General features: G+C 39.5%; 2 protein-coding genes across 2 annotated transcripts; one reads left to right on the forward strand and one right to left on the reverse strand.

Moving 5' to 3' along the window:
• Positions 1 to 452: 452 nt before the first annotated feature.
• Positions 453 to 24,718, reverse strand: LOC131842419 (gamma-2-syntrophin). The gene is made up of 11 exons (XM_059190952.1): positions 24,315 to 24,718; positions 21,518 to 21,649; positions 20,821 to 20,980; positions 16,795 to 16,920; positions 14,223 to 14,293; positions 13,607 to 13,720; positions 12,650 to 12,808; positions 12,020 to 12,259; positions 3,746 to 3,861; positions 2,895 to 2,985; positions 453 to 631 (listed from the first exon to the last, which is right to left on the reverse strand). The coding sequence occupies exons 1-11, from the start codon at positions 24,360 to 24,362 to the stop codon at positions 518 to 520; spliced, it is 1,371 nt and encodes a 456-aa protein (XP_059046935.1). The 5' UTR covers positions 24,363 to 24,718; the 3' UTR covers positions 453 to 517.
• On the forward strand, positions 4,946 to 10,384 carry LOC131842418 (potassium/sodium hyperpolarization-activated cyclic nucleotide-gated channel 1-like). The gene is made up of 6 exons (XM_059190951.1): positions 4,946 to 5,152; positions 6,332 to 6,455; positions 7,254 to 8,218; positions 8,805 to 8,891; positions 9,431 to 9,541; positions 10,327 to 10,384. Exons 1-6 carry the CDS (start codon positions 4,955 to 4,957, stop codon positions 10,333 to 10,335), a joined length of 1,494 nt encoding a protein of 497 aa, XP_059046934.1. The 5' UTR covers positions 4,946 to 4,954; the 3' UTR covers positions 10,336 to 10,384.
• Positions 24,719 to 25,475: the final 757 nt, after the last annotated feature.

A 25,475-nucleotide genomic window follows, 5' to 3' on the forward strand; every position in this document is an offset into this window, starting at 1 on the left:
ACATTACATTACCATAAACTAAAATACCATCCTGATCATCTGGATGAGAAATCCTCAACCGTGGGTTTTTCTAGAAACTTTTTCCACGCACAACCACATTGTGGTATCACCTTCCAGCAATGGTATTTCCGAACCGATACTATAAGTAAAACATTACATTACCAGAAACTAAAATACCATCCTGATCATCTGGATGAGTGATCCTCAACCGTGGGTTTTTCTAGAAACTTTTTCCACGCACAAAATATATATGTATAGTATTATAAGTTTTTTTTTTATACTACTATGGTGGCAAACAAGCATACGGCCCATCTGATGGTAAATGGCTACCGTAGCCTATGGACGCCTGAAGCACCAGGGGTGTCACGTGCGCGTTGCCGATCCTTAAGAAACCTTATTATACCCTTCTTGAAAACCCCATGCTGCAGTCTCGTGAGAAAACCTCGGCAGGAAGTTCATTCCACAATCTAAGTGGTGTTTACATTTATTCTCTGCTATTAATAGTAGGTGTTGTTACTTAGTTGGACTGTTGTATGGATGCGAGGAACGCCGGGTCGACGGACGCTACTTTCGCCGTGAGGAACGCGTGCATACAGAACAGCAGGCTCTGCAGTATCTGGCACTCCAACTCCTGGGAATCAAACGTCGTACCTTTATGTAATTTGTAATGTAATAGAAATAATCTTTATTCAAATAAACTCAATACATGCTGTTTTGACATTCATATTTTTTTATTTTACCTCTGTATATTATATACTGTATATCTATATATACACTTAAACTTAAAAAAGTAAAGTAATAATAAAATTATTTAAAAGAGCAACACGCAAGTTTCTTGCTCGTTTTTCTTGTGATGAGACAGCTTTCCGAATGAGTGATAGATTAAAAAAATGTAATGACTATTCAAAAGTGCTTCAATGTAAGTTTATTTGAATAAATGATTTTCTATTCTATTCTATTCTATTCTATTCTACTGTTTTAAGTTTGACGCGGTCATTATTTATAAGTATAATTAGTAATCATGGGATGTTACCAGGTTTTATTTTTGTTGAGTTCCCGATATTTCGGCAGTGTTTCAACGGCCATGATCACGGGTAAACTGAAGGACTCAACAAATATAAAACGTGGTAAGATCCCGTGATTTACTAATTATAATGTGTAAATTATGTATCTATTAAAAAAATAAATATTATTAGTCTACAAGCATATAATACAAGAATAGAATAGAATAGAAAATCATTTATTCAAATAAACTTAATTTAAGCACTTTTGAATAGTCATAACAATTTTTTTTATCTACCACACGTTAGGAAAGCTGTCTCATCACAAGAAGAATAAGCAAGAAACTTGTGTGTTGCTCTTTTAAATAATCCTTGTAAGTTTACATTTACAAGTCGAAACGTGTGAATACAAACTACCAACCAGCACTAATTTATTTGGGTCAAACATAAATATACAATAAGATTAAATCAGTCGTAGTTGTAAGAGCAGACCAGTCCCTACAAGCAGCACTCGTTCACGAGTATGACGGATGAGCCAGCCATCACTGCGCTCGACCATATTTTAGGGAGCCCAATAACCCGGCCCACCACGCCGCCACATGTCTGGACATTTTAGTGAGCATGACTACTCATACCACTCGACTACGTCACAGCTACTTAAAATTACTATATGGTAGTTACAGTATTCGCACTTTACATAAGGATGCATGCGGCAAACAATACAAAAGCTGCTACGCTATCATATCATACAAGCTCTGTTTAACTTAAGACTAGATGGCGCTGTGTATGTAATTGGGTTATTATAATTATTATAAGAATCATACATATCTAATATGAGAAAAAATATTTCAAACAATTTTTTTTAATAGTGTGGATGGTTCTAGGTTATCCTTACTTCTTACTAATATTATAAATGCGAAAGGAACTCTGTCTGTCTATCTATCTCGCTTTCACGCCAAAACTACTGAACTGATTTAAATGAAATTTGGTACACATATTGTCTGGATCCTGAGAAAGGACATAGGCTACTTTTTAATGCGAAAAAAGGGTTGTAAGGGGTTGAAAGGGGAGAGGAATGTTTGTATAGAATTACCGTGATACTTAAAGCTAGAAGCTTGAAATTTATTTTTAAGCTGTTGGTTAAAAATAAATAAATATGATATTTAAATTATGTAAAAATGTTAAATAAAATAGGAGATGAAAATTTGTATGGAAATTCGTCATTTTTGTAGCTACAACGATGAAACTTTTTTGTTTGGATTAGATTATTTCATGTTTTCTTTAGTTCGTCAAATTCAAATTCAAATTGAAATTCAAAATATCTTTATTCATGTAGGTCTATTACAGACTCTTATGATATGTCAAATCTACCGTCAGTTCGGATGATTATGATATCGAGATGAGAAGAACTGACAAGAAACTCAGCTCGTATTTTTTTTCAAACAATAGTGGAACATGTTTATGATAAATACAGTTATTAAAATTTAAATTTGGGAGAATAGAGTGACCACCAGCATATGCTATCGCAAAGAACAAAAAATTTAATCAGTGTTCACAACCTGAACAGACCAGTCCCCACAAGCAGCACCCGTTCACGAGTATGACGTATGAGCCAGCCATCATTGTACTCAACCATATTTGAGGGAGCACATCGACCCGGCCCACCACGTCGCCACAAGTTTGAACTTTATAGCGAGCATGACTGTTTCAGGTTACTCCACTACGTCAATTATATTATTTACAGCATAGGCTGTACCGATCACAGTTTTCACCCATTACAATACCACCCATTACATCAAGGTCACTATAACATGCGAACGAAGTCGCGGGCACAGCTAGCTATTATTAGATTTTAAAGAAAGAAGTTAAAAACTAATTTATTTAACCACTTACCTTAGTTTCGATAACTTTAGTTTCCGAGTCTTGGAAGTGCAATTTTAATTTCGACTTGCCGTCGTCGCTTGAGCCTCTTAATTGAGAAAATCTGAAAAATTTTTTAATATAAACAAAATTCATAAACATTTTAACTTTTTTAATGTGATGGAAATGGAAAGAAATATTGCCCTCTGTGAGTAAATTCAACTCCTGGGAATCGAACGTGGTACTTTTATATATTGTCGATTAAATAGAAAATGACATTTTTCAAAAATAGAAGCTAGAATTGCCTCGTAATGTGGTTAATTTAATTGACTTATATAAATTAACCACGTCGTCTTAATCATTATCTAAATACTTTTAAAGTGATATACGACTACCTCGGTGGTCTAGCGGTCTGGCACACCGCTTTACGTCCGATGATCGCGGGTTCGATTCCATGCACGGCACAAACATTTGTATTCATGAGTATGATTGTTTGTATCGGTCTGAATGTTTGCTATGTATAATATGTATTTATTTACAAAAAAATGCATCCATGTATTTATATCAGTCTAGTACCCATAACATAAGCTCTGCTTAGCTTGGGACTAGATGGCGCTGTGTGAATTGTCCTGATATATTACTATTATTTAGACACCCATACAGTCCACCGATCATACATACGGCACACCTGATGTTAAAAGTAAATTACAAATAAGTAATAAAATGGTTACATAACGTGTCTCAATTAGGCTCCGCCCCTATCCGATATTATCCGACACTTTTATTTCGGTTACGGATATTTTGTTCATATCGGATATCCGTTGGTTAGGGTTGCGGTTACGGAGGTGGCTATGATCTCAGTAAGAGGTAGTGGTGGGGCTCACCTGTAGGCCCACACGGGCGGCGCCCCGGGCGTGCCCTCGGTCAGTGAGAACCCCGCCGCCCAGTCCAGCGTGAGCCCCGCCGCGCGCCCCAGGTGCACCACAGTGAACGTCTTCTTCTGTAACACACCACACGACACCTCATTATTATCTGGTTAGCGTTACTTATATATTTACTAGCTGTCCCGTTAAACGTTGTTTTGCCCTAAAATAAAAATAAAAAATTTAGGGGTGGACTACCCCTAACGTTTAGGGGGATGAAAAATAGATGTTGGCCGATTCTCAGACCTACTCAATCCGCTCACAAAATTTCATGAGAATCGGTCAAGCCGTTTCGGAGGAGTATGGGAACGAAAAGTGTGACACGAGAAATTTATATATAAGATTGCATCAAGTCAATCAAATTAACAGAGTAATAATCATTTATCTCTGATTATCTCTTATATAATATTATGCATACAATTATTGGTAATATATAATATTATTTATAATTTTTTGAAGTACTAGCTCTATACCTTGGCCTTGCCTGTGTAAACTAAGATAAAAAGTATATTTGTTGTGATATTAGAATATAATATGTGTACCAAAAGTCTAGTCATTTATATATCATACAAATAAAATTAAAGACTTCGTTAACGACAATAATGTTTTTATAAAAAAACTTGAAATCCATAGCACTGACAATATTATCTGATTACATTAATGAGTGCGTAGCGATTTCTATGTTGATTATCGCATGCCTCTTACTTGTTATACTGTAATTATTATATAAAAAAAACATCTGTTCAAAAGAGCAACACACAAGTTTCTTGCTCATTCTTATTGTGATGAATCTGCATTCCGAATGAGTGGTAGAATCAAAATATGACTATTCAAAAGCGCTTGTAACGAGTTTATTTGAATAAAGATTATTTCTATTTCTATTTCTACAAACAGTTTCTCACATTTGTATTATTTGTTCTTTTTTATAATATTTTATTATTTTTTATAATATTGTAAACAAAAAAATTAATTAATTTAATATTATTGAAATTACACACAACATTATAAACAACATGAATCCACAACTATTGCACAAATACTCTTACGATATCAATTCCAAACTGGCACGTCAATAAAGAAAAACATTCCTGAATGTCTTGTCATGAAATTTATAAAAATAATTGGACCAATAATAGGATAAAAATACGATATGACAAAGATTTAAAATTTATGATAATGTACGAGAACGGGAAACACGTGTGCATGTTACCGCGGGAAACTGCGTGTTCCTCCCTGCCGCCAACTGCGGGTCTGTGCCACTTTGTATGGTGTAGGTTGCGAGCACTCACGCTGCCAACTGACTGGCACTACGGCTCCACGCTGTATATCCGCAGCCAGAAATGCATGAGGATGGAAAGGAAGAAGCAGGTTGGTTGGGTTCTCTTGACTATTGTTGTGACGTGTGCAAATTGTTGTATTTTTTATCATTACATAGTATAACAAAGTCTCGCTGTCTGTCCGTCTCTATGTATGCTTAAATCTTTAAAACAACTCAACAGATTTTGAAGCGGTTTTTTTAGTAGATAGAGTGATTCAAGAGGAAGGTTTATATGTATAATACATGTATAATACCCGGACGAAGCCGGGGCGAGTCGCTAGTTACATAATATAAAACAAAATTGCTCTCGCTGTCTGTCCGTCCCTATGTATGGTTAAATCTTTAAAATTTACGCAACACTTTGAAGCGGTTTTTTTAGTATATAGAGTGATTCAAGAGGAAGGTTTATATGTATAATACATGTACACTCGGGCGAATAACTAGTGTTATATAGGGTTATAGCAAGCTCCCTAAATGCACCAGTAAGTTGCCAGATATCGGGGGTTCTGGTGGCAGTAAGGTATTTTCCGAAGCGGATTTTAAAGATCCTTGAGTTAGCCCTGTCATATTTGTTATTTGTGTACGAGTCAATAGATTTTTTCTAACTTCTCGTAAACTTAAACGCATTTATTAATATAAGATATTTTAGTAATTTATGGAAGTTTGGTAGGGGGCAAGAGGAACTTAAGACTATTGCTAATGGCCCAACAGCAATGCGGCATGACGATCACGCGCTTTCTCCTAGATGCCATCTTGATAAATTGAAATAAAAAAAAATTGGGTGTATACACCTATATATCACTTAGGTGTATGAAAAATAACTTACTTCCTATTCTCAGACCTACTGAATATACACACAAAACTTTATAAGTATTGGTCAAGCTGTTTCGGAAAAGCTTCGTTGCAACCATTTAATTGAAAGAATTTCATATATTACTAGCTGTACCGGCAAACGTTGTTTTGTCTTAAAATAAAAAAAAAAAATTTGGGGTGGACTACCCCTAACATTTAGGGGTATGAAAAATAAATGTTGGCCGATTCTCAGACCTACTCAATACGCTCACAAAATTTCATAAGAATCGGTCAAGCCGTTTCGGAGGAGTATGAGAACGAAAACTGTGACACGAAAATTTTATATATAAGATGTAAAAATGCAAATTGTATAAAAAAAATCTTGCGATTGTAATGTATGGTATGGTATAGTTCTGAAACATCACCGTCATTTGCAGGTGGATGGTGGCCATTGGTTTATCCTACACCCGTACAGCGCGATAAAATTGTATTGGGACTGTTTCGCAATGGTCATGAATTGCATTGTATTTTTATGGGCACCCATGCACGTGTTTCTTACATGTAAGTAATTCGAAAGAAACTGCCAATTCTTTTTAAAGCATAGGGGACAAACGAGCTTGCGGCTGACCTGATGGTAACTGAATTACCGAGGCCAATATTTCTACATGTGTAAACACATAGAATACTATCTTATACTTATCTTCGGGAAGCGATTTTTACCAGATCGAGCCCAACCATTTGTGCCAGGACGATTTAGTAGTGAGGACCAATAACCCCATTGCTAGCAAAATACTATGACAAGTACAGTGTTGACCTCCACGACCTTCTGACCTCCTGACCTCATGCTCATCTTATCAGCTTCCACTGGTGCCTGACAGCGTAAACCGTTAGCGAAGGCAGGTGCACCATTTTATTATCATCCATAAAAAAAAACATTTGCTGTACAACCACGAAATCACAATATCCATAACATGTATTTGACGACCTCGGTGGTCTAGCGGTCTAGCACACCGCTTTACGATCGATGGTCGCGGATTCGATTCCTCGCACGGCACAAACATTTGTATTCATGAGTATGATTGTATTGGACGGTAGGAAAAAAAAAATTAAAATGTAAAAATTTGACGTTCATAAGCGGCTAAAATGTCGTACATGAATAAATGATTTTTGAATTTGAATTTATCGGTCTGGGTGTTTTCTATGTAGAATATGTATTTACAAAAAAAAAGTATTTATGGATGTATAAGTTATATAGTACCCATAACACAAGCTTTATCTAGCTTGACTTGGTACTATATGGCGCTGTGTGAATTGTCCTGAGATTATTATTATTATATTTGTAATTATTATGTATTTCAGGTCCAGATCCGTATGATTCGCTCATAATCTTCGGCGACATAGTGGCACTACTAGATATATACACGAAATTCGTAACCGGCCGCGACGGAGGTAGCGCGCGACGCGTCATTTTGGAGCCACGTGAAATCGCTCGTCACTACATCCGAGGGCCCTTCGTGTTGGAACTAATTGGGGCCCTCCCGTTGCAGTTCATACAAATCATACCAGGTTGCGAGTACCCCACATACACGGTCATGTACCTATTCAAACTGTTCAAGCTGATATCTCTCAAGCAGCAATGGAGGAACCTGTATCGACAAGTAGGGCTGTCGTACGCGAAAGCAGTAGCTACGACAGTGGTCTTACGAACGATTTTGTTCTTTCACTGGATGACGTATATCCACTACCAAGTGCCGACGTTTGTCCCACATTTCTACGAGCTGGAAGGCCGACAACTGGCGTGGCTGAAGGAGTTCCTCGTCATCCATGACACGAACACGTCTGTGTTTCAGAAGTATACTAGAAATTTGTATTTCATTTGTGGACTTTGCGTCGGAGCAGATTATTACAGCGCTATCGACGACCATCTGCTACCACAACTCATTCTCAATTCCACCATAGGTCTTATAGGCTTAGTCTTCTTGAGTTACACCTTCACGACTCTACTCCGTCTGGGCATGTACGGACGGATAGATACGTATATTTACAACGGCAGATTAAAGGAATTGGAGGAGTACATGTGGTTCAAACGTTTGCCAACGTCTTTGCAACAGAAGATAAAGATGTTTTTGAATTATAAGTTTTACGCGCATTATTTTAACGAGGAAAATATAATGAATACTATCAATGAGCAAATTAAACAGGACATCAACATGCACTGTTGTAAGAAGCTAGTGGTGAATGTACCACTATTCCAAGATATGCCACTGTCTTTGATAAATACAATCGTGTTTAGTTTGACGCAAGTTCTGTACATGCCGGGTGAGGTATGTTGGTCTTTATTTATATTAAAATTTTGCTTAAACGGGTTGAACCATACGTGACCGCAATGAGGTCTATATGAGCTATGCTCTTGTTAGTTAGAGACTAGATGGTGCTGTGAGAATATGTCTAGAAATCTTCTTGATTAATATATTCTCATTTAGCGTCCTATTTATTGGAAAATTTGTCCACACCATTCACCATACTGGGCAGGCGTATTTGTGACTGAAACTTTGGGAAAGAAATATAAGTAATGTTTGGAAGAGATTTGTAGGACCTTTTAAAAGCGAGTGGATGACTCTATTTTGAAGTATATGGTATACAATGGTGAAAGCTGTGTTATTCCAGTATTCATCGGAAATATGAACTCACTGATCAAAGATTCTCTCTCAATAATATTTTTTTAAATTACTACCTCCTAATTAATCTGTTCTTAGTGTTCCCATCACTGTAGAAATTTAAATTGGCACCAAGTTTTTTTGTGTGTCGACAAGACCTTCTAGGTCTAAATGGGGTTATAAATCACTGTCCTAACGGCCACAACGCTTTTATTAGATATCATGTTATAGTAATTGATAATTATTTCTTCAGGAGGTGATAAAGTGTGGTCAGACTGGAGGTTCAATCTACATGATCTCTTCCGGTACAGTCGCAGTCATTGATTCCAATGGGAAAGAGGTACAGTATTCGATAATTTAATTTATACAATATTATTCTTTACCCAATTTAAGCAAAACCTTATGGACCTACAGGGCAGTAGGCCAACCATCGATAGCAAAAAAAAGTTATCCAATTTATAATAAAACATATTTCTTTAAACAGACTAGTAGAAGGTTCACGATCAAAGTAACACGAATTTTTACTCTTAATAGATTTATTTAGTTTTATTCTGAATAATTAACGACTTATTTAATCTTATTGTGTATTTATATTTGACCTGAATAAACTAGTGCTGGTTGGTAGTTTGTATTCACACGTTTCGAATTGTAAAATGTGAACTTACAAGGATTATTTAAAAGAGCAACACACAAGTTTCTCGCTCGTTCTTCTTGTGATGAGACAGCTTTCCGATTGAGCGGTAGATTAAAAAAATGTTATGACTATTCAAAAGTGCTTAAATTAAGTTTATTTGAATAAAGGAAGTCCGAAGATGCGCCGTCGCGCTGCTCTCTTAGTAAACATTATGTATGACACTAAAAGGGCCATACAACTTTCAGTTAGCCCATTTGCGTGACGGAGCCTACTTTGGTGAGAGTGCATTGCTGAACCCTGGTTCTACACGGACTGTGACAATCATCGCACTGGAAATCACTGAGATGTTTAAGCAAGTATTGCCGTTTTATAGTACTCAAACAAACAATTCATAGTAATGACATGTGACTTGTAATATATCCGGCTCGAAGGACCAAAGAATGTGGGTTTTAGGGTTAACACACTAGTGTTAACCCTAAAACCCAAAATGTATGCTATATACTAGTGTTAACCCTAAAACCCACATTCTTTGGTCCTTCGAGCCGGATATATTACAACCGGACTGATCACAATACATTATATCCTTAAACGTTCCTCCCAAAATGTATGCTATATACTAATATATACTAATATAGCATACATTTTGGGATACACTGAGATGTTTAAGCAAGTATTGCCGTTTTATTGTACTCAAACAAACAATTCATAGTACTGACATGTGACTTGTAATATATCCGGCTCGAAGGACCAAAGAATCTTGGTACTAGGGTTAACACTAGTATACAGCATACATTTTGACAGGTACGTTTAAGGATATATTGTATTGTTATCAGTCCGGTTGTAATATATCCGGCTCGAAGGACCAATGAATGTGGGTTTTAGGGTTAACACTAGTATATAGCATACATTTTGGGAGGAATGTTTAAGGATATATTGTATTGTGATCAGTCCGGTTGTAATATATCCGGCTCGAAGGACCAAAGATTGTGGGTTTTAGGGTTAACACTAGTATATAGCATACATTTTGGCAGGCACGTTTAAGGACATATTGTATTGTGATCAGTCCGGTTGTAATATATCCGGCTCGAAGGACCAAAGAATGTTGGTTTTGGGGTTATTACCACATTAATATTATTTGCAGGTTGAATAATCGTGAATTTCAAGCCTGTTTGCAACCGTACCCACACCTGAAACGCAGGCTCGATGGACAACAATCTTCTAGCTATGCTAGCGAAGCGTTCGACGCAGATTCCGGTAGACACGTCGGGTAATATTAGTGGAGTGTAGAGACAGGCGTTTATAAGGTCAAATATAATGCTAGTAAGATAGGGTGTATTAATCTATACATATAAATAAAATTGGAGTGTCTGTTTGTAATATTGAAATAACCGTTTTTTACTACATGCATAAGAATATATATACAGTACATACACGAAAATAACATTTTTTTATATTTTTGTCTGTCTGTCTGTTTGTTCCGGCTAATCTCTGAAATCTGGAACGACTTTGACGGGACTTTTATTGGCTGATGTAAGGAGTAACTTAGGCTATTTTTGTATTTTAGACAAATAAAGTTAATTTTCACGCGCATGTAGTCGCGGGTACAGCTAGTATTTAAATAATATTTCGACAATTTATTACCATATTCTGTTAGTTCAGTTGGTGAACGCCGATTCCCACTATTGTATTATATATTTCAAGGTTGTTGGTTAAAATTCCACACAAACAATATTTTCTTTATTTATTTAAATTAAATTATTTCTTAAATTATTTTTCAGTCTTATTACTTTACTAGTATTCCGTGATTTTCTTTCAACATTCATGTTAAGGACACGAAATACTAGCGGTTTGGCCGAGTGGTTAATTATGTTAGACTTATATTTTTATATAAAATGGAGGTCTTTCTATGAATTAGGGGTTTTAATGAACAAACTTATCCTACCTATCCGATCATGATTAGGAATACTTTTTTAATGACGATTGTTTTAATCGTAGTGTAGTTTAATCATGATTGAAAGAAATTAAATAATATAATAATTAATTGGTTTAAAAAATTATTGATTAAACAGTAAGCAGGTAGTCGCGGTGAGGGCCAGGAGCGGGGAGTAGAGTGCCTATAGAGAGAGAGAGAGGTAGAGGGAGAGAGTGGGAGAGTGTCGCTGCTGGCGCGTCTCTGTAGTAGTGAGCACGCACCCCGAGCCGCACCACGGAGTGCAGCACGTTGGCGGTCCAGGCGCGGTCGACCCGCAGCAGCTGTCTCTGTAGTAGTGAGCACGCACCCCGAGCCGCACCACGGAGTGCAGCACGTTGGCGGTCCAGGCGCGGTCGACCCGCAGCAGCTGTCTCTGTAGTAGTGAGCACGCACCCCGAGCCGCACCACGGAGTGCAGCACGTTGGCGGTCCAGGCGCGGTCGACCCGCAGCAGCTGTCTCTGTAGTAGTGAGCACGCACCCCGAGCCGCACCACGGAGTGCAGCACGTTGGCGGTCCAGGCGCGGTCGACCCGCAGCAGCTGTCTCTGTAGTAGTGAGCACGCACCCCGAGCCGCACCACGGAGTGCAGCACGTTGGCGGTCCAGGCGCGCGGTCGTAGTACGAGCCGCACCACAGTGCAGCACGTTGGCGGTCCAGGCGCGGTCTGTCTCTGTAGTAGTGAGCACGCACCCCGAGCCGCACCACGGAGTGCAGCACGTTGGCGGTCCAGGCGCGGTCGACCCGCAGCAGCTGTCTCTGTAGTAGTGAGCACGCACCCCGAGCCGCACCACGGAGTGCAGCACGTTGGCGGTCCAGGCGCGGTCGACCCGCAGCAGCTGTCTCTGTAGTAGTGAGCACGCACCCCGAGCCGCACCACGGAGTGCAGCACGTTGGCAGTCCAGGCGCGGTCGACCCGCAGCAGCTGCTGCCTGGTCTCGGTGGAGAAGTACCGCGGGCCGGCGGCGCCGGGCCCGGCCGCGCTGGCCTGCACCAGGAAGCAGTGCTGGCGCCAGTCCACCGTCTCGCTCTCCTTCACCGTGCGGAACATCGTCTGGTACACCTTCAGCGTCTCCGGGCACTTGGCCAGCTCGGCCACGTTCATCTGCCGATCGGACGAGTACACATTGATCCTATTTGAAGAGTAAGTAGTAGAGAATAGAATAATTATATATAAGAAACTTTAATCATGATTATGATAATAATTAAAATTTCTTAACTTCTGATATGCAAAGGAGCCAATTTATTGGACTCGAATACTAACATAAATACTCCATAGATGGGCTCAAATTTCCACCTATGAGAAGTCCTGTAATTGGTCCCACAGATAGGGCATTAATGTCATTTTAGCAACAGTTGAAAGGTTAAGAGTCTTGAATTGGTCGTGAAAAAAAATTGGTCCTACAAGAGACTTCAATTACAACGAAAGTTAACGAGAGAGAGTGCACTAAAATTGGTCCTACAAGAACCATTAGTTAGACACACGGGTACTGACCGGTGGCACATCAAAGAGCATGACATCAGTTCCCTTCAGGACGAGGAATTTAGGGCGGTAGGTCTGCCAGGGCTGCGCCGCAGACACCTCGCCCTCCACCACCCACCCCATGTACTCGATGCGCTCCCCGGCCGGCAGATGGCGGTTGAACAGCTTCATCTGCGCACACACAATCACAATAGTTATAATACCATCTGTTATCCTAATTGATTGTTTAAACGAATGCCAAATGGGATAGTACAAACATAAATAAAAGAATAGAATAGAAAATAATTCGTTAAAATAAACTTAATTTAAGCACTTTTACAAAAGATTTTAAGGGGTGAAATTGAGACGAAAGATCGTATGGATGTGTCGTCATTATCAAAGCTTGAAACTTATATTTTAGGCTGTTGATTGAATTGTATGGAATTTTGTATCGTCATTTTTGAAGCTAAAACGATGAACTTTTATTGGGTTAGGTCATTAAAAATTTTTTCATTCTTTACGCGGACGAAGTCGCGGGTACAGCTAGTATTCTATATTCAAATAAACTCAATTTAAGAACTTTTAAGGGGTGTACCTTAAAGGTTTAGGTGTATGACGATACTTTGTAGAGAATCTGGGAGGTTGTAATGTACCGACGGACAGAATAGAAGTGTTTTTATTAAGATGTTTTGGCCCTATATACAAAGTTACACGTGTCGCGTACACGTGCAATGGCTTGAAGGTCGCGCTTATGTTACACGTGCGATGTGATAAGAATTCTAGGAAATTGCAAGGACTAAAGGTGGCACGTGTAGAAAGTCTGCTGCTACGAGCCATATAATATTTTAGTCAGAGGATACATTCCTTTCATTAAAGGAATATTCCAAGATCCCTGAATGGCGGCTCCTCCACGTGCTGTCGCACCTGTAGCAGTTAACAAGTAGACAGGGGGCGGGGGGTGGGTGGGGGGTCAAAGTCCAGGACGCGCACCTGCAGGTTGGTGAGTCCGACGACGTTGTCGGAGATGGCCTTCAGCCATCGAGACAGCGCGGCCGGCTCCTCCGCATGCAGCACGCCCGTGCTGCCTCCACGCGCTCCTCGCACCTACAACAACGCAGAATCTCAACTTACTGCTGATTGGCCTCTCTCGAGGATGCAGGTGGAAGCTGTACCTGTCTTAACATCAATGACGCCCATTATTGTTTTAATTTTCTTAAAACCTGACTTAAGAACTTATAGTACTGATAAAATGTACTAACGCGAAATGATAGATCTTTTTCAGGGTTTAAGACGTTTTTTTTATTGGGTTGTTTAGACCATTGTAAGATGCCCTTAGCACATGTAGCACTGCGACCTACATAGTCTATTGTGCTCGCCCTTTTTCAAAGTTCGCTACCTAGACCCGTCAGGGACAAGAATTGAAGGATATTCTTAGGAGCGATGATCTTTTTCTCCTCGGGAAAACTTAAACTTTCTAAAGCCGATATTTCGTGTAGTGGCGTTTCTTCTTCAGTTTGGCAAAGACAATTATTGAAGACGTTAGGGTCTCTACAAAGATGCAACTTACTTCTACATATGCATACCTAAATAGATATAGTACACTTACTTCAAATGCGCCCGGCCTGAGCTTGTCCGTTCCCAGCACGTACCTCGTCACGTAACCCATCATGAGGGGAACTGTCGACAATATTTACTTTTAGCTTAACTCAACAGTATAATGATAATTAAATTGAATTGACTCTGTTAAAAATAAACGTTTATTGCTTCTTAGAAACGTCAACAAATACTTACAAAGTTACCTGTGCTTATGGACGGCGGTTGTCACTTAACACGAAATGAACTACGTCCTCGGTTGTTCTTTACGCTCTAACAAAAAAAAAATGGACCTACCAGAGACGCGGCTGGCCGCCTCCTGTGTGAGGTGTACTCACCGCACACGACGTCCACCCACTGCGTGGTGGCGGGGGGCGGGGGGCGGGGGCCGCCTGCTGTGTGAGGTGTACTCACCGCACACGACGTCCACCCACTGCGTGGTGGCGGGGGGCGGGGGGCGGGGGGCGGGGGCCGCCTGCTGTGTGAGGTGTACTCACCGCACACGACGTCCACCCACTGCGTGGTGGCGGGGGGCGGGGGGCGGGGGCCGCCTCCTGTGTGAGGTGTACTCACCGCACACGACGTCCACCCACTGCGTGGTGGCGGGGGGCGGGGGGCGGGGGCCGCCTCCTGTGTGAGGTGTACTCACCGCACACGACGTCCACCCACTGCGTGGTGGCGGGGGCGGGGGGCGGGGGCCGCCTCCTGTGTGAGGTGTACTCACCGCACACGACGTCCACCCACTGCGTGGTGGCGGGGGGCGGGGGGCGGGGGCCGCCTCCTGTGTGAGGTGTACTCACCGCACACGACGTCCACCCACTGCGTGGTGGCGGGGGGCGGGGGGCGGGGGCCGCCTCCTGTGTGAGGTGTACTCACCGCACACGACGTCCACCCACTGCGTGGTGGCGGGGGGCGGGGGGCGGGGGCCGCCTCCTGTGTGAGGTGTACTCACCGCACACGACGTCCACCCACTGCGTGGTGGCGGGGGGCGGGGGGCGGGGGCCGCCTCCTGTGTGAGGTGTACTCACCGCACACGACGTCCACCCACTGCGTGAAGTGGCGGGGGGCGGGGGGCGGGGGCCGCCTCCTGTGTGAGGTGTACTCACCGCACACGACGTCCACCCACTGCGTGGTGGCGGGGCGCGGGGGGCGGGGGCCGCCTCCTGTGTGAGGTGTACTCACCGCACACGACGTCCACCCACTGCGTGGTGGCGGGGGCGGGGGGCGGGGGCCGCCTCCTGTGTGAGGTGTACTCACCGCACACGACGTCCACCCACTGCGTGGTGGCGGGGGGCGGGGGGCGGGGGCCGCCTCCTGTGTGAGGTGTACTCACCGCACACGACGTCCACCCACTGCGTGGTGGCGGGGGGCGGGGGGCGGGGGCCGCCTCCTGTGTGAGGTGTACTCACCGCACACGACGTCCACCCACTGCGTGGTGGCGGGGGGTGGGGGCCCGGCGTCTGGTCGCGGGGAGGCGGAGGCTGCAGACGGCGGACGACTTCCTTCCTCGACGGAGCCCCACGCGCTCTAAGGAAGACCAAAATACCAGACTGTAGAGCGGTACTATAGCCTCATTATTGTAGCGTTATATATCATAAGGTGTCATAACATACATTTATAGGTTTCTATATTCTTCAATCCGAATACTCAGTTAATCTAGTGTCCAAATGGCTCACGTCATTCGCTCACCTGCCATCCGCCATTGGTCTCAGTAATCTTCTCAGAGTTGCAGTTCGCATCGACACTCTTCCCGTGCAACGAGGGGTGGTCATCGCCCGTACTGCTGTCCGTGTCTGATGCACCATCCGCTGTGGATACGGATACAAAATGGATAACAATCCAAATACTTACAATAGTATATTTCTCAATGACATCAAAATAAAAATGAAAAAATAAGCAACATTAAGTGCAGTGACAAGTATTTCTAATTAAATTAATGTATTAGAACAAATCATTGCTTTCAGGATTTTTTTCTGACTACTCTAATGCTGTTGGCAGCAGCTGGCCTTTGCAGTTTCACCGTACGATAAGGAACGAGTGCAGATGGCACTCCAAACACGCGGAAGGACTTATTGAGCGGTTGAAGGCCAACTCCAGCCTAACGGATACGACTTTAGTATGACAGCACCGCACCGGGTTCGAACCTCAGCACAGGCCGTCGTAATTTCGATCCCCGTTTGAATTGGACGGGGCATCGATCAGAAGAGCGTCCGAGTGCACGCACTTGCAGGTGCCCATTTGACTGCGCGGTATAATGTGTTTGGGGTCGTCGTCTTCGCCGGCGAGGACGGTGTCGTGTGCGTGTGTGAAAACGTGGTAGGGACGGAACGGGTGGACCCATAAGAACATTAACTGCCGGCATAAAGTTGTCGGGATTAATAAAAAATATTTTATTCGTTGTTAGCGCTACGAATTTTTATTTTTTTAAAAAAAAAAAACGTAAACTCCTTTATTTAATATTCTTTACAAAGAAAATGGAATCTTTTTTCTGACAGATTAAGGACAGACTCCGGCAGTTTGTTGTAAAACCTTACGCATTTTCCATGGGAAAGTCCAGTGTAGGTAATAATAAAAAAATTACCGACCTTGTTTCTGCAGGAAGGGTGTTGCGGCTCGGTAGTGCTTCACAGTAAGTACCACGATATCTCCCGCATTCCGCAGTATATTCACGGCATCGTCATGCTTACACGCTGTTATGTACTCCCCATTCACTGGAAGTTTTAACGATACTGATATAGCAATAACTAGTAATCGCGTATTCGAAATTCGACCATAAATAATTTAAATTTTAAGATCAAATTTTAATACGGTTCTATCATCAAAGACTACTTGCATGCGTATTTGTGTCAAATACATGGCATGTAATGTTGTGTACTGTTTTTTTTTATAGATTTAATGTAGTTTTTATATGTATATTTTTTTAAGATTAGCATTCTGCATTCCTTCTCTATAAATATATATGTGTCCAAAATTTCATACTAGCTAGTTATGGGTACTAGACAACTGATAGAAATACATAGAAAACACGCAGACCGACACAAAAAATCACATAAATGTTTGTACCGTGCGTGGAAATGAAACCGCGACCATCAAAAATAAAGCAGTTCGATAAACCGCTAAACCAGTGAAGCCATCGATACATAGTGTTCTCGTATGTCAATCGCCCGTCATATTCAAAGTGGGAGTCAATTTTAAACTCATTAGTTAAGTGTACTACAACTTTCAGTGTCTAAGGACACAGCTGTCCGGTAGCTGTAATTTCATACTGCGTAGTTAGGGATGCAAATTGTCTAGAGTCTAATTGAACACAATTAAGCGGCCTACATAGCAGACTGACTTAATTGATGGCGAGTGAAGCAATTGAATTTACAGTTGCAACTATTTGCGGTAGACATTCTATCAGCTTAGATGAATTAGATGAAAATAACATATAGGCAATATCAAAGACTAGCTTTTGCCCGCGGCTTCGCTCGCGTTAATTTATCCCCTTAGTGGTGGAATTTATCAAAATCCTTTCTTAGGGGATGCCTACATCATAGTAGCTTTATGCATGCAAAGTCTGAGTTTAAAATTGACAAAGATTCATAGAAACTTTTATGCCCTTAACTTATATTAATCCTTTCTTAGCGGATGCCTACGTCGTAACATCTACCTGCATGCCGAATTTCAGCCCGATCCGTCCAGTGGTTTGGGCTGTACGTTGATAGATCACTATGTCAGTCACCTTTGAGTTATATATATTTAGATAGAAAGACAAACGCAAAATAAAATGTTCAACCTGCTGAACACTTAGTACAATGGATTTTTGAGCAGGCTTTGAAAAGCAGTAATTACTTAAAACATAGAAAAAGTAAACATGAAAAAGCCATCAAACCGGATACGAAATAAGGTACATAATAGATATAAAAACAAACAGAATAAAATGATCAACCTGCATCAACACTTGTTAGTCCAATGGATTTTAAGGTAGACCTTGAAAATTTGTATTTACATCAAGAGTAAATACAGATGAAAAGTCCGCCAAAGTGGATACGAAATGAGGTTATACACAAATTATGTACAATACAAATCTTATATATAAAATTCTCGTGTCATAGTTTTCTTTCCCATACTCCTCCGAAACGGCTTGACCGATTCTCATGAAATTTTGTGAGCGTATTGAGTAGGTCTGAGAATCGGCCAACATCTATATTTCATCCCCCTAAATGTTAGGTGTAGTCCACCCCTAAATTTATTTTTTATTTTTTAGACAAAATTTTTGTTTCTATTTTTTTATGATATACAACATACAAAAATACATACAATCCTAAATTTTCACCCTTCTATCATCAACCCCTATTTTTTTATAGCGTTATTAATTTATATGGCAAAACAACGTTTGCCGGGACAGCTAGTAATAATATAATATCCTTGGATAATTCACACAACGACATTTAGTAATAGCTAAGCAGAGCTTGTGTTATAGATAGTAGACAACGGATATAAATACTAAGATATATTCCTTTTTGTGAATACATACATAACATTCATAGAATAAATAGCAAGTTGAATCATAATAATAACACAGAGACAGACACAAATATAAAGAAAACCAGTATCTAAGAAAATGCATTACGAAAGACGCTTGTAGGTACGCCTCAAGGTAACTCTTACAGACAAACCTATTCAGTAAATCCCGTGAGGTAGCGCGTGATATGAAATGCAAGATTGATGTTGTAAAATTTGTGCGAGATGGGAGTATTACTGCGCTTTTGTATGCCGAGATTGCGTTTCCAGGAGCCCCTTTTTTTTTACTACACAAATGAATTAATGAACTGATTTAGTCAGCCCAGTACATTCACGATAAATAAGGAGTTTAGACACATCTGGGTCAATAAATATTAAGATTGATTACTCTATAACATACTTTACTAATCAGTTAACAATTTCAAAGCATCATCTTATATTAACCCTTATAACTAGGTTTATTACCGATATGTTGATACACACTAGGACATATGTTGAGTGGAGAGCGTTTATTCTTAAAAATTCGATCTTGGCCGATCGGAAATTTTTGGGGTGGTAAACGATGGAGGTCCGATGGTCGACCTTCGAGGAAATTTTTGTCTGGATCGGTCAAGCCATTTCGAAGGAGTATCATTACAAAGAGTGCAAATCTGATCTTTAATACCACTCCGCACTTTGCGCTCTGCTCAATCAGCCCCATAGACATGAAGAAATTAGTGTTTGACACATTTTGCACTGTCTATTATATGCCAGCTAAGCGTAGACTTTTACTAAAAGAGCATAACAACAATTTTAACAACATAATTGAGAGAAGTTTAATGGGAATAAGAAAACAACAATGTAAGAAGTAATAAATTAGACAGCAAACTAAATTGAAACAACAATCCACTAAATTGAAGTAACAGGTGCAGTCAATCAAGCCCTGTAACTGAAATGCCAGTAGTTCATATCTTTTTTTTTTTTATTAATAATGGGATTGCGCTTGGTCTTACCTTATCTGATGGTAAATGATGGCAAGACCTATTATGTAGCGCGCTTACCCAGAAGATATCTATTCACCATAGACTTGAAGAATCCGGGGTTGTATTTCTCCGGGAACACAAAAGCTGGAAGTGTGTTCCACTCTTTGGCAGTGCGTATTAGGAAGGACGATGCGAACCACTCAGTGCGAATGTGCGGAATTTCCACGACGTACGGATGAAGCCCCAGTGTCGTGTAGTTCGGTGGTAAAAAGGAGAAGGCAAGATCAAATTATGCAGGTCCTGTGCGCACTCGCCAAAGTGTATCCTATAAAACACCGACAGACTAGACACTTTGCGTCGATGTTCTAGCGTCTGAACCTACTACAGAAGGCATATGGACAACCAAAACTACAAAATGGAAAGGATCACAAGGAAAGTTGGAAGACCAATAAAACGGTGGGCTGATATAGTGGAATATATAGAAAAAAAACTGGTTAACTATGGGCAAAAACAGAGAATCTTGGACAAAGATGGAGGAGGCCTTCACCCAAAGACGTGTCCAGAAATAGTATATTTGAAATACTAACAAGTAGAACATAAGAAAAAATATACCAACATTTTACTTTTATTTGTAAGACCGTACATCAGTACGTTCAGCCTGTTACTTCCGTATCCATCAGGATACGGAAATAAAAAGACTTTATTATTATTTTCTTATACGTTACATTGTCTTTAAATCTAATAATAGATATGAGGATGTTAATTCGCGTCTCACAAAACGTTCCTCAATTTTAAAATACTCAACATAAGGCAAAGCATGATGCAAGTTATATTTCTGAATCAAACAAGGAAAGAAACATAGTACAGTTGGTTTCACATGGATTGTTAAGAACAATTATTTATGTTAGCTGAAATAGCAAACAGTTACATATTGGGAACATTCTGCCTCTATGATATAGCGGTTTAGGACACCGCTATACTTCCGATTGTCGTGGCTTCTATTCCTCGCACAGTAGAAACATTTTGCATTCAAGAGTATCATTGTTTGTATCGATCTGGGTGTTTTCTGTATATTTGTAACGTATTTTATGAATTATATCTAACAACAGCGTGGAAATAATAATATATGTGGTCAAACCATACCTTTAATAACAGCGTCGCCGACGAACAGCTGCCCCGTCTGGTCGGCGGCCTGGTCTTTGTATATCTTTGAGATGAGTATCGGTAGTTTATGTTCCGAACCACCCTTTATACTTAGACCTAGACCTCCCACCTTCTGACGGGTGACCTGCACCATACGCTCCTGGAATTTTAGAAAATCATATACTCAAAATATCTATTTGTAGGTCTATTACAAAGACATAGGATAAGCCATATCCCCTAACATTCAACTACAGCGACGCGTAGCCGTTTACCCTGGAGTACAGTATGTTCTTATCTCGACGGCCCCGCACCTCGAGCCCCGCCAGCATCTTCCCCAGGGACACGTAACCCCTTACCCTGGCGTACAGTATGTTCATGTCTCGTCGCCCACGCACCTCGAGCCCCGCCAGTATCGACCCCAGCAACGTGTAGCCACTGACCCTGGCGCACAGTATGTTCTTATCTCAATGCTCCCGCACCCAGTAAGCAGCGCCTCAGCGACGCATAGTCACTTACACTGCCGTGCGGTACGTTCTATTCTCGACGGCCCCGCACCTCGATCCCCGCCAGCAGCGCCACAGCAACGCGTGACTACTTAACCTAGCGTACATTATGTTGTCGTCTCTATGGCTCCGCACTTAGAGGTCCGCCAGCATCGTTTCTTCGTAGCGTGGCCACTTACCCTGGCGTGCGGCACGTTCTTGTCCTTGGGCGGCTGCGCGGGCACGGGCACCTCGCGCTGCACGGTCACCGCGTCCATGGTGAGCACGAGCCGCGCCGGCCGCGGCCGCGACTTGCCGTCCGACACCTGCACCATGCCCGTGCGGATCTGGACACACCGTCTTTATTATAACTAACCGTTGTTTATTTATTATAACACTGTCATTTTGAAGAATTTTTTATTTAATTGATTACAAAGTAATGGTACAGTCATCTGCCTTATGGTTTACACTGCAAGCAGTGGTGGATGATAAGATGAGCATGAAGTCAGGTCAGTTAGCCCATTGTGATGACCTCATGCTCATCTTACCACCCTCCACTGGTGCCCTGCCAGTAAACCATTAGTGCAGGCGGGTTACCATTAGTACACAATTCCATTATCATCCATAAGAAATAAACTAATCTTATTATCAATAAAAGTCTAATATTAATCTTAGACTATTTTCGTTGGAAGGAACAGAGAAATTGCAGGAGTATAGACTAGACAGAGGAGGTAAATGAAATGAAATGAAATGAATGTTTATTTACAAAATACTGGTAATTGCATAGAGCAGATCTTACACAACAATTAATGAGGTGTTCAGCAATATTTACCATTCAAGGTGTGTAAATTATTTAAAAACATAAAATTATTTGAACTACTACTAATATAAATTAATTTTTGAATTATAATTTAATTAGATACTTAAATATATTAAATTCTCATAAATTACAGTTCGATGTAAAATCTTCTATAGAATAAAAACAATTATTAATTAAATATTTAAACAATTTTGCTTTAAATTGAGTGTATAGTAATATTTTTACACTATCAGACAATTTATTGTATAATTTAATGGCTGCATGGCCATACAATTTCTTTGAAACATTTCACATGTCTCTGCATCAGTATTATAAATTTATTTTGTATTCATAGTCTTCAATTTTTAGAATTAATTTCGAATATGATATTTCTTTTTACAAATAAACGCATTTCAAATATATGTAGACATGGTAATGGTAAAATATTTTTTTTCTTTAAACAATAGTCTACAGCTGTCTAAGAAATACGCCCCGCACAACACTCTGATACATTTCTTTTGTGCTCTAAAGATTTTTATAGCATACACACTGCCTATTATGCTGAGATTGGTTAGGATCATTAAAAATACCTAATATCCACTAATTTTAAAGTGGTTTTGTAGTTTTAACATCATCAAAATTTTTGGCTAGATTAAAATTTATTTTCCTCTTTGAAAAAATTATTCGAATATGTGTTGTAATGAATGATGAATTATTGAGGAAGAAGCCATTTGTCTCAGAAACTGATGAGCATAGATTGAATAGTGCTTTATTAGGTTTGTATATGCTGCAGGACATTACAGAAAGATGATTATGTAGAAAGATGTTTTGAATTGAATTAGAATAGAATAGAAAATCATTTATTCAAATAAACTTACATTGAAGCACTTTTGAATAGTCATTACATTTTTTAATCTACCGCTCGTTCGGAAAGCTGTCTCATCACAAGAAGAACGAGCAAGAAACTTGCGTGTTGCTCTTTTAAATAATTTTATTATTACTTTACATTTTAAGTGTGTGAATACGAACCACCAATTTGCACTAATTGATTTAAATGATTCAATAAATAGTACACACCTCATTTTTTAATCATTACCTTTTACCAACTTAATTTGGATTGCAGAATGACTATATTAATAGGATTACAATATTACTTATAATGTATGTTAGCTGTACATGCAACTTCGTCCGCATGGAATTTAACTTTACATCAGCTACCTGCCAATAAAAGTCCCGTCAAAATTGGTCGAGCCATTTCAGAGATTAGCCAGAACAAACAGACCGACAGACAAAAATTGTAAAAATGTTATTTTGGTGTATGTACCATATGTATGCATGCATGCATATAGTAAAACAGATATTTTAATATTACAGACAGACACTCCAATTTTATTTATATAAGATCTTCATCTCTACATACAAATAAAATTTGAGTGTCTGTCACAGACAGACAGACCAATTTTATTTATATTTATAGATCTTCATCTATACATATAAATAGAATTGGAGTGTCTGTCTGTCTACATAAAAACCATAGCGCCTAAGAATATCCTTAAATTCTTGTCCCTGACAGGTCTAGGTAGTGGACTTTGTAAAAGGGTGAGCACAATAGATCAATGCAGGTCACAGTGCCACAGGTCTTAGCACCTGACATTAGGCTCAATAAAAAAAATATGGTACATACCTACCTACATACATACCTAGCAAATATGTTAATGAGAGGCAATGTTTCAACATTATTCTATAATTTAGAAGTAGAGAAGCAGATATGTAGTATGATGTTGGTTTACTACTATTTAGAGATATTTTTTACTGAAAATACTGTGCAATTACCTTAAAGATAAAGTAAGTAATTTAGAGAGTTTAGTTTGGTTCAACAACATGTTTATTTTAATATTAAATACTTTATTAATCCTGATACAATGGCAATAATTACTTAAAAAAAATAAACTTTATTTTTTTCTCGAATTTTTTTTATTGAGGCAACGGTATATACATAGTTAATTAAGTTCCTGGTACTTTGAATTGATAATAATTAAAAAAAATAAAGGGAAGCTTAAACTTTATTTTTTTACTAGAATTATATTTTTTTATTATTTCAATAGGAATATAGGAAAGGTATAAACATATAAATTTGGTCGTGCACTTGGATAAAAATTTGGCGGGATTAAAAAGGCTCTTAATTTTTAAATAAGATTAAAATCAAATAATACCTCTGTATATATATGTTCATCTTTCTTCTCCTCAATAGGCGTCATCATTGTGAAAAATGCAAACCATAACGAATTATAAACGTTTTCGCAAGTTTTCAGCTAATCACTATGAACCTTAATGTATTTTTGTGCACTAACTCTTCCATCATATCACTTTCGGTTCACTGTTTCCTATCAGAAACTCATCCCGAAACATGTGTATGCAGCCGTCTAATGGTTACATTAAATATTTATGTGTTACTCATTACAAACACGAAAAACAGGTCACTGGCATGATAAATCAATATAGGTGAATGGCACCAAAACAATTCATAAACACACATCAAAATAACAGACAGTTTTTTAAATCTTTATAAAACTCTTAGCCGCATTTTTGTTTAAATATTTTCATTAATAATGACTGATAAAATTAAAAACAATTTCAAATAACATATATTGAACCGACGATTAGTTTATTTCAAGTCTGCTTGGAGAAACAAACGGAATGAATGACCACTGATGACTGACTGACTGATCTGATGTGAATGAGTTTAAAAAATAAACTTCTATATCGATACTTATAACTAAGAAACTCAACTATGTTTCATAGCGACATCTGTAATTTCTTTCCTCCAAACTAATATATGATACTGTTGTTTATTTTGGAAAATTTTACAAAAATAACCTAATATTAGAATTAATATTAACCTCACCTAATGATACCTTATAGTTTATTTCAGGTATGCTACTTTAAGAACATAGCAATTAGTCACATGCACATTAATGTCATGCATCCGCCGCCATTACTTATTAGTTTTGTTTTAGGAAACAATATATAGATGGCGCTATTTCAGTGTCAGAAAAAAAAGGAAATACGTAGAATTAATTAGAATAGTGAGTCCAAGAGATTATCATAATCAAGATAAATTTTAATCGATTTAGATAAAAATCTGTTAAAAATTAAAAAATCACTTAACTTTTTAAATTGCACAAATTTTTATACAGTTGAGGCCGAAGATCTTCTATTTCTATGAAACAATTAGAACACGGTTTATTTATAATCATACGTATTTTGAAATGTGATAAGATGTTATTAATAATGGAATGAGAATAATATAAGTACTAAGTTCTAAGCTGTATTGTTGCCGGTGGTTAACAAGTTACAATTAGCAGTTAGCGTTG

This window comes from Achroia grisella, unplaced genomic scaffold (genome assembly GCF_030625045.1).
Source record: "Achroia grisella isolate CSIRO2021 unplaced genomic scaffold, CSIRO_AGI_Agris_v1 utg2183, whole genome shotgun sequence".
NCBI lineage: Eukaryota > Metazoa > Arthropoda > Insecta > Lepidoptera > Pyralidae > Achroia > Achroia grisella.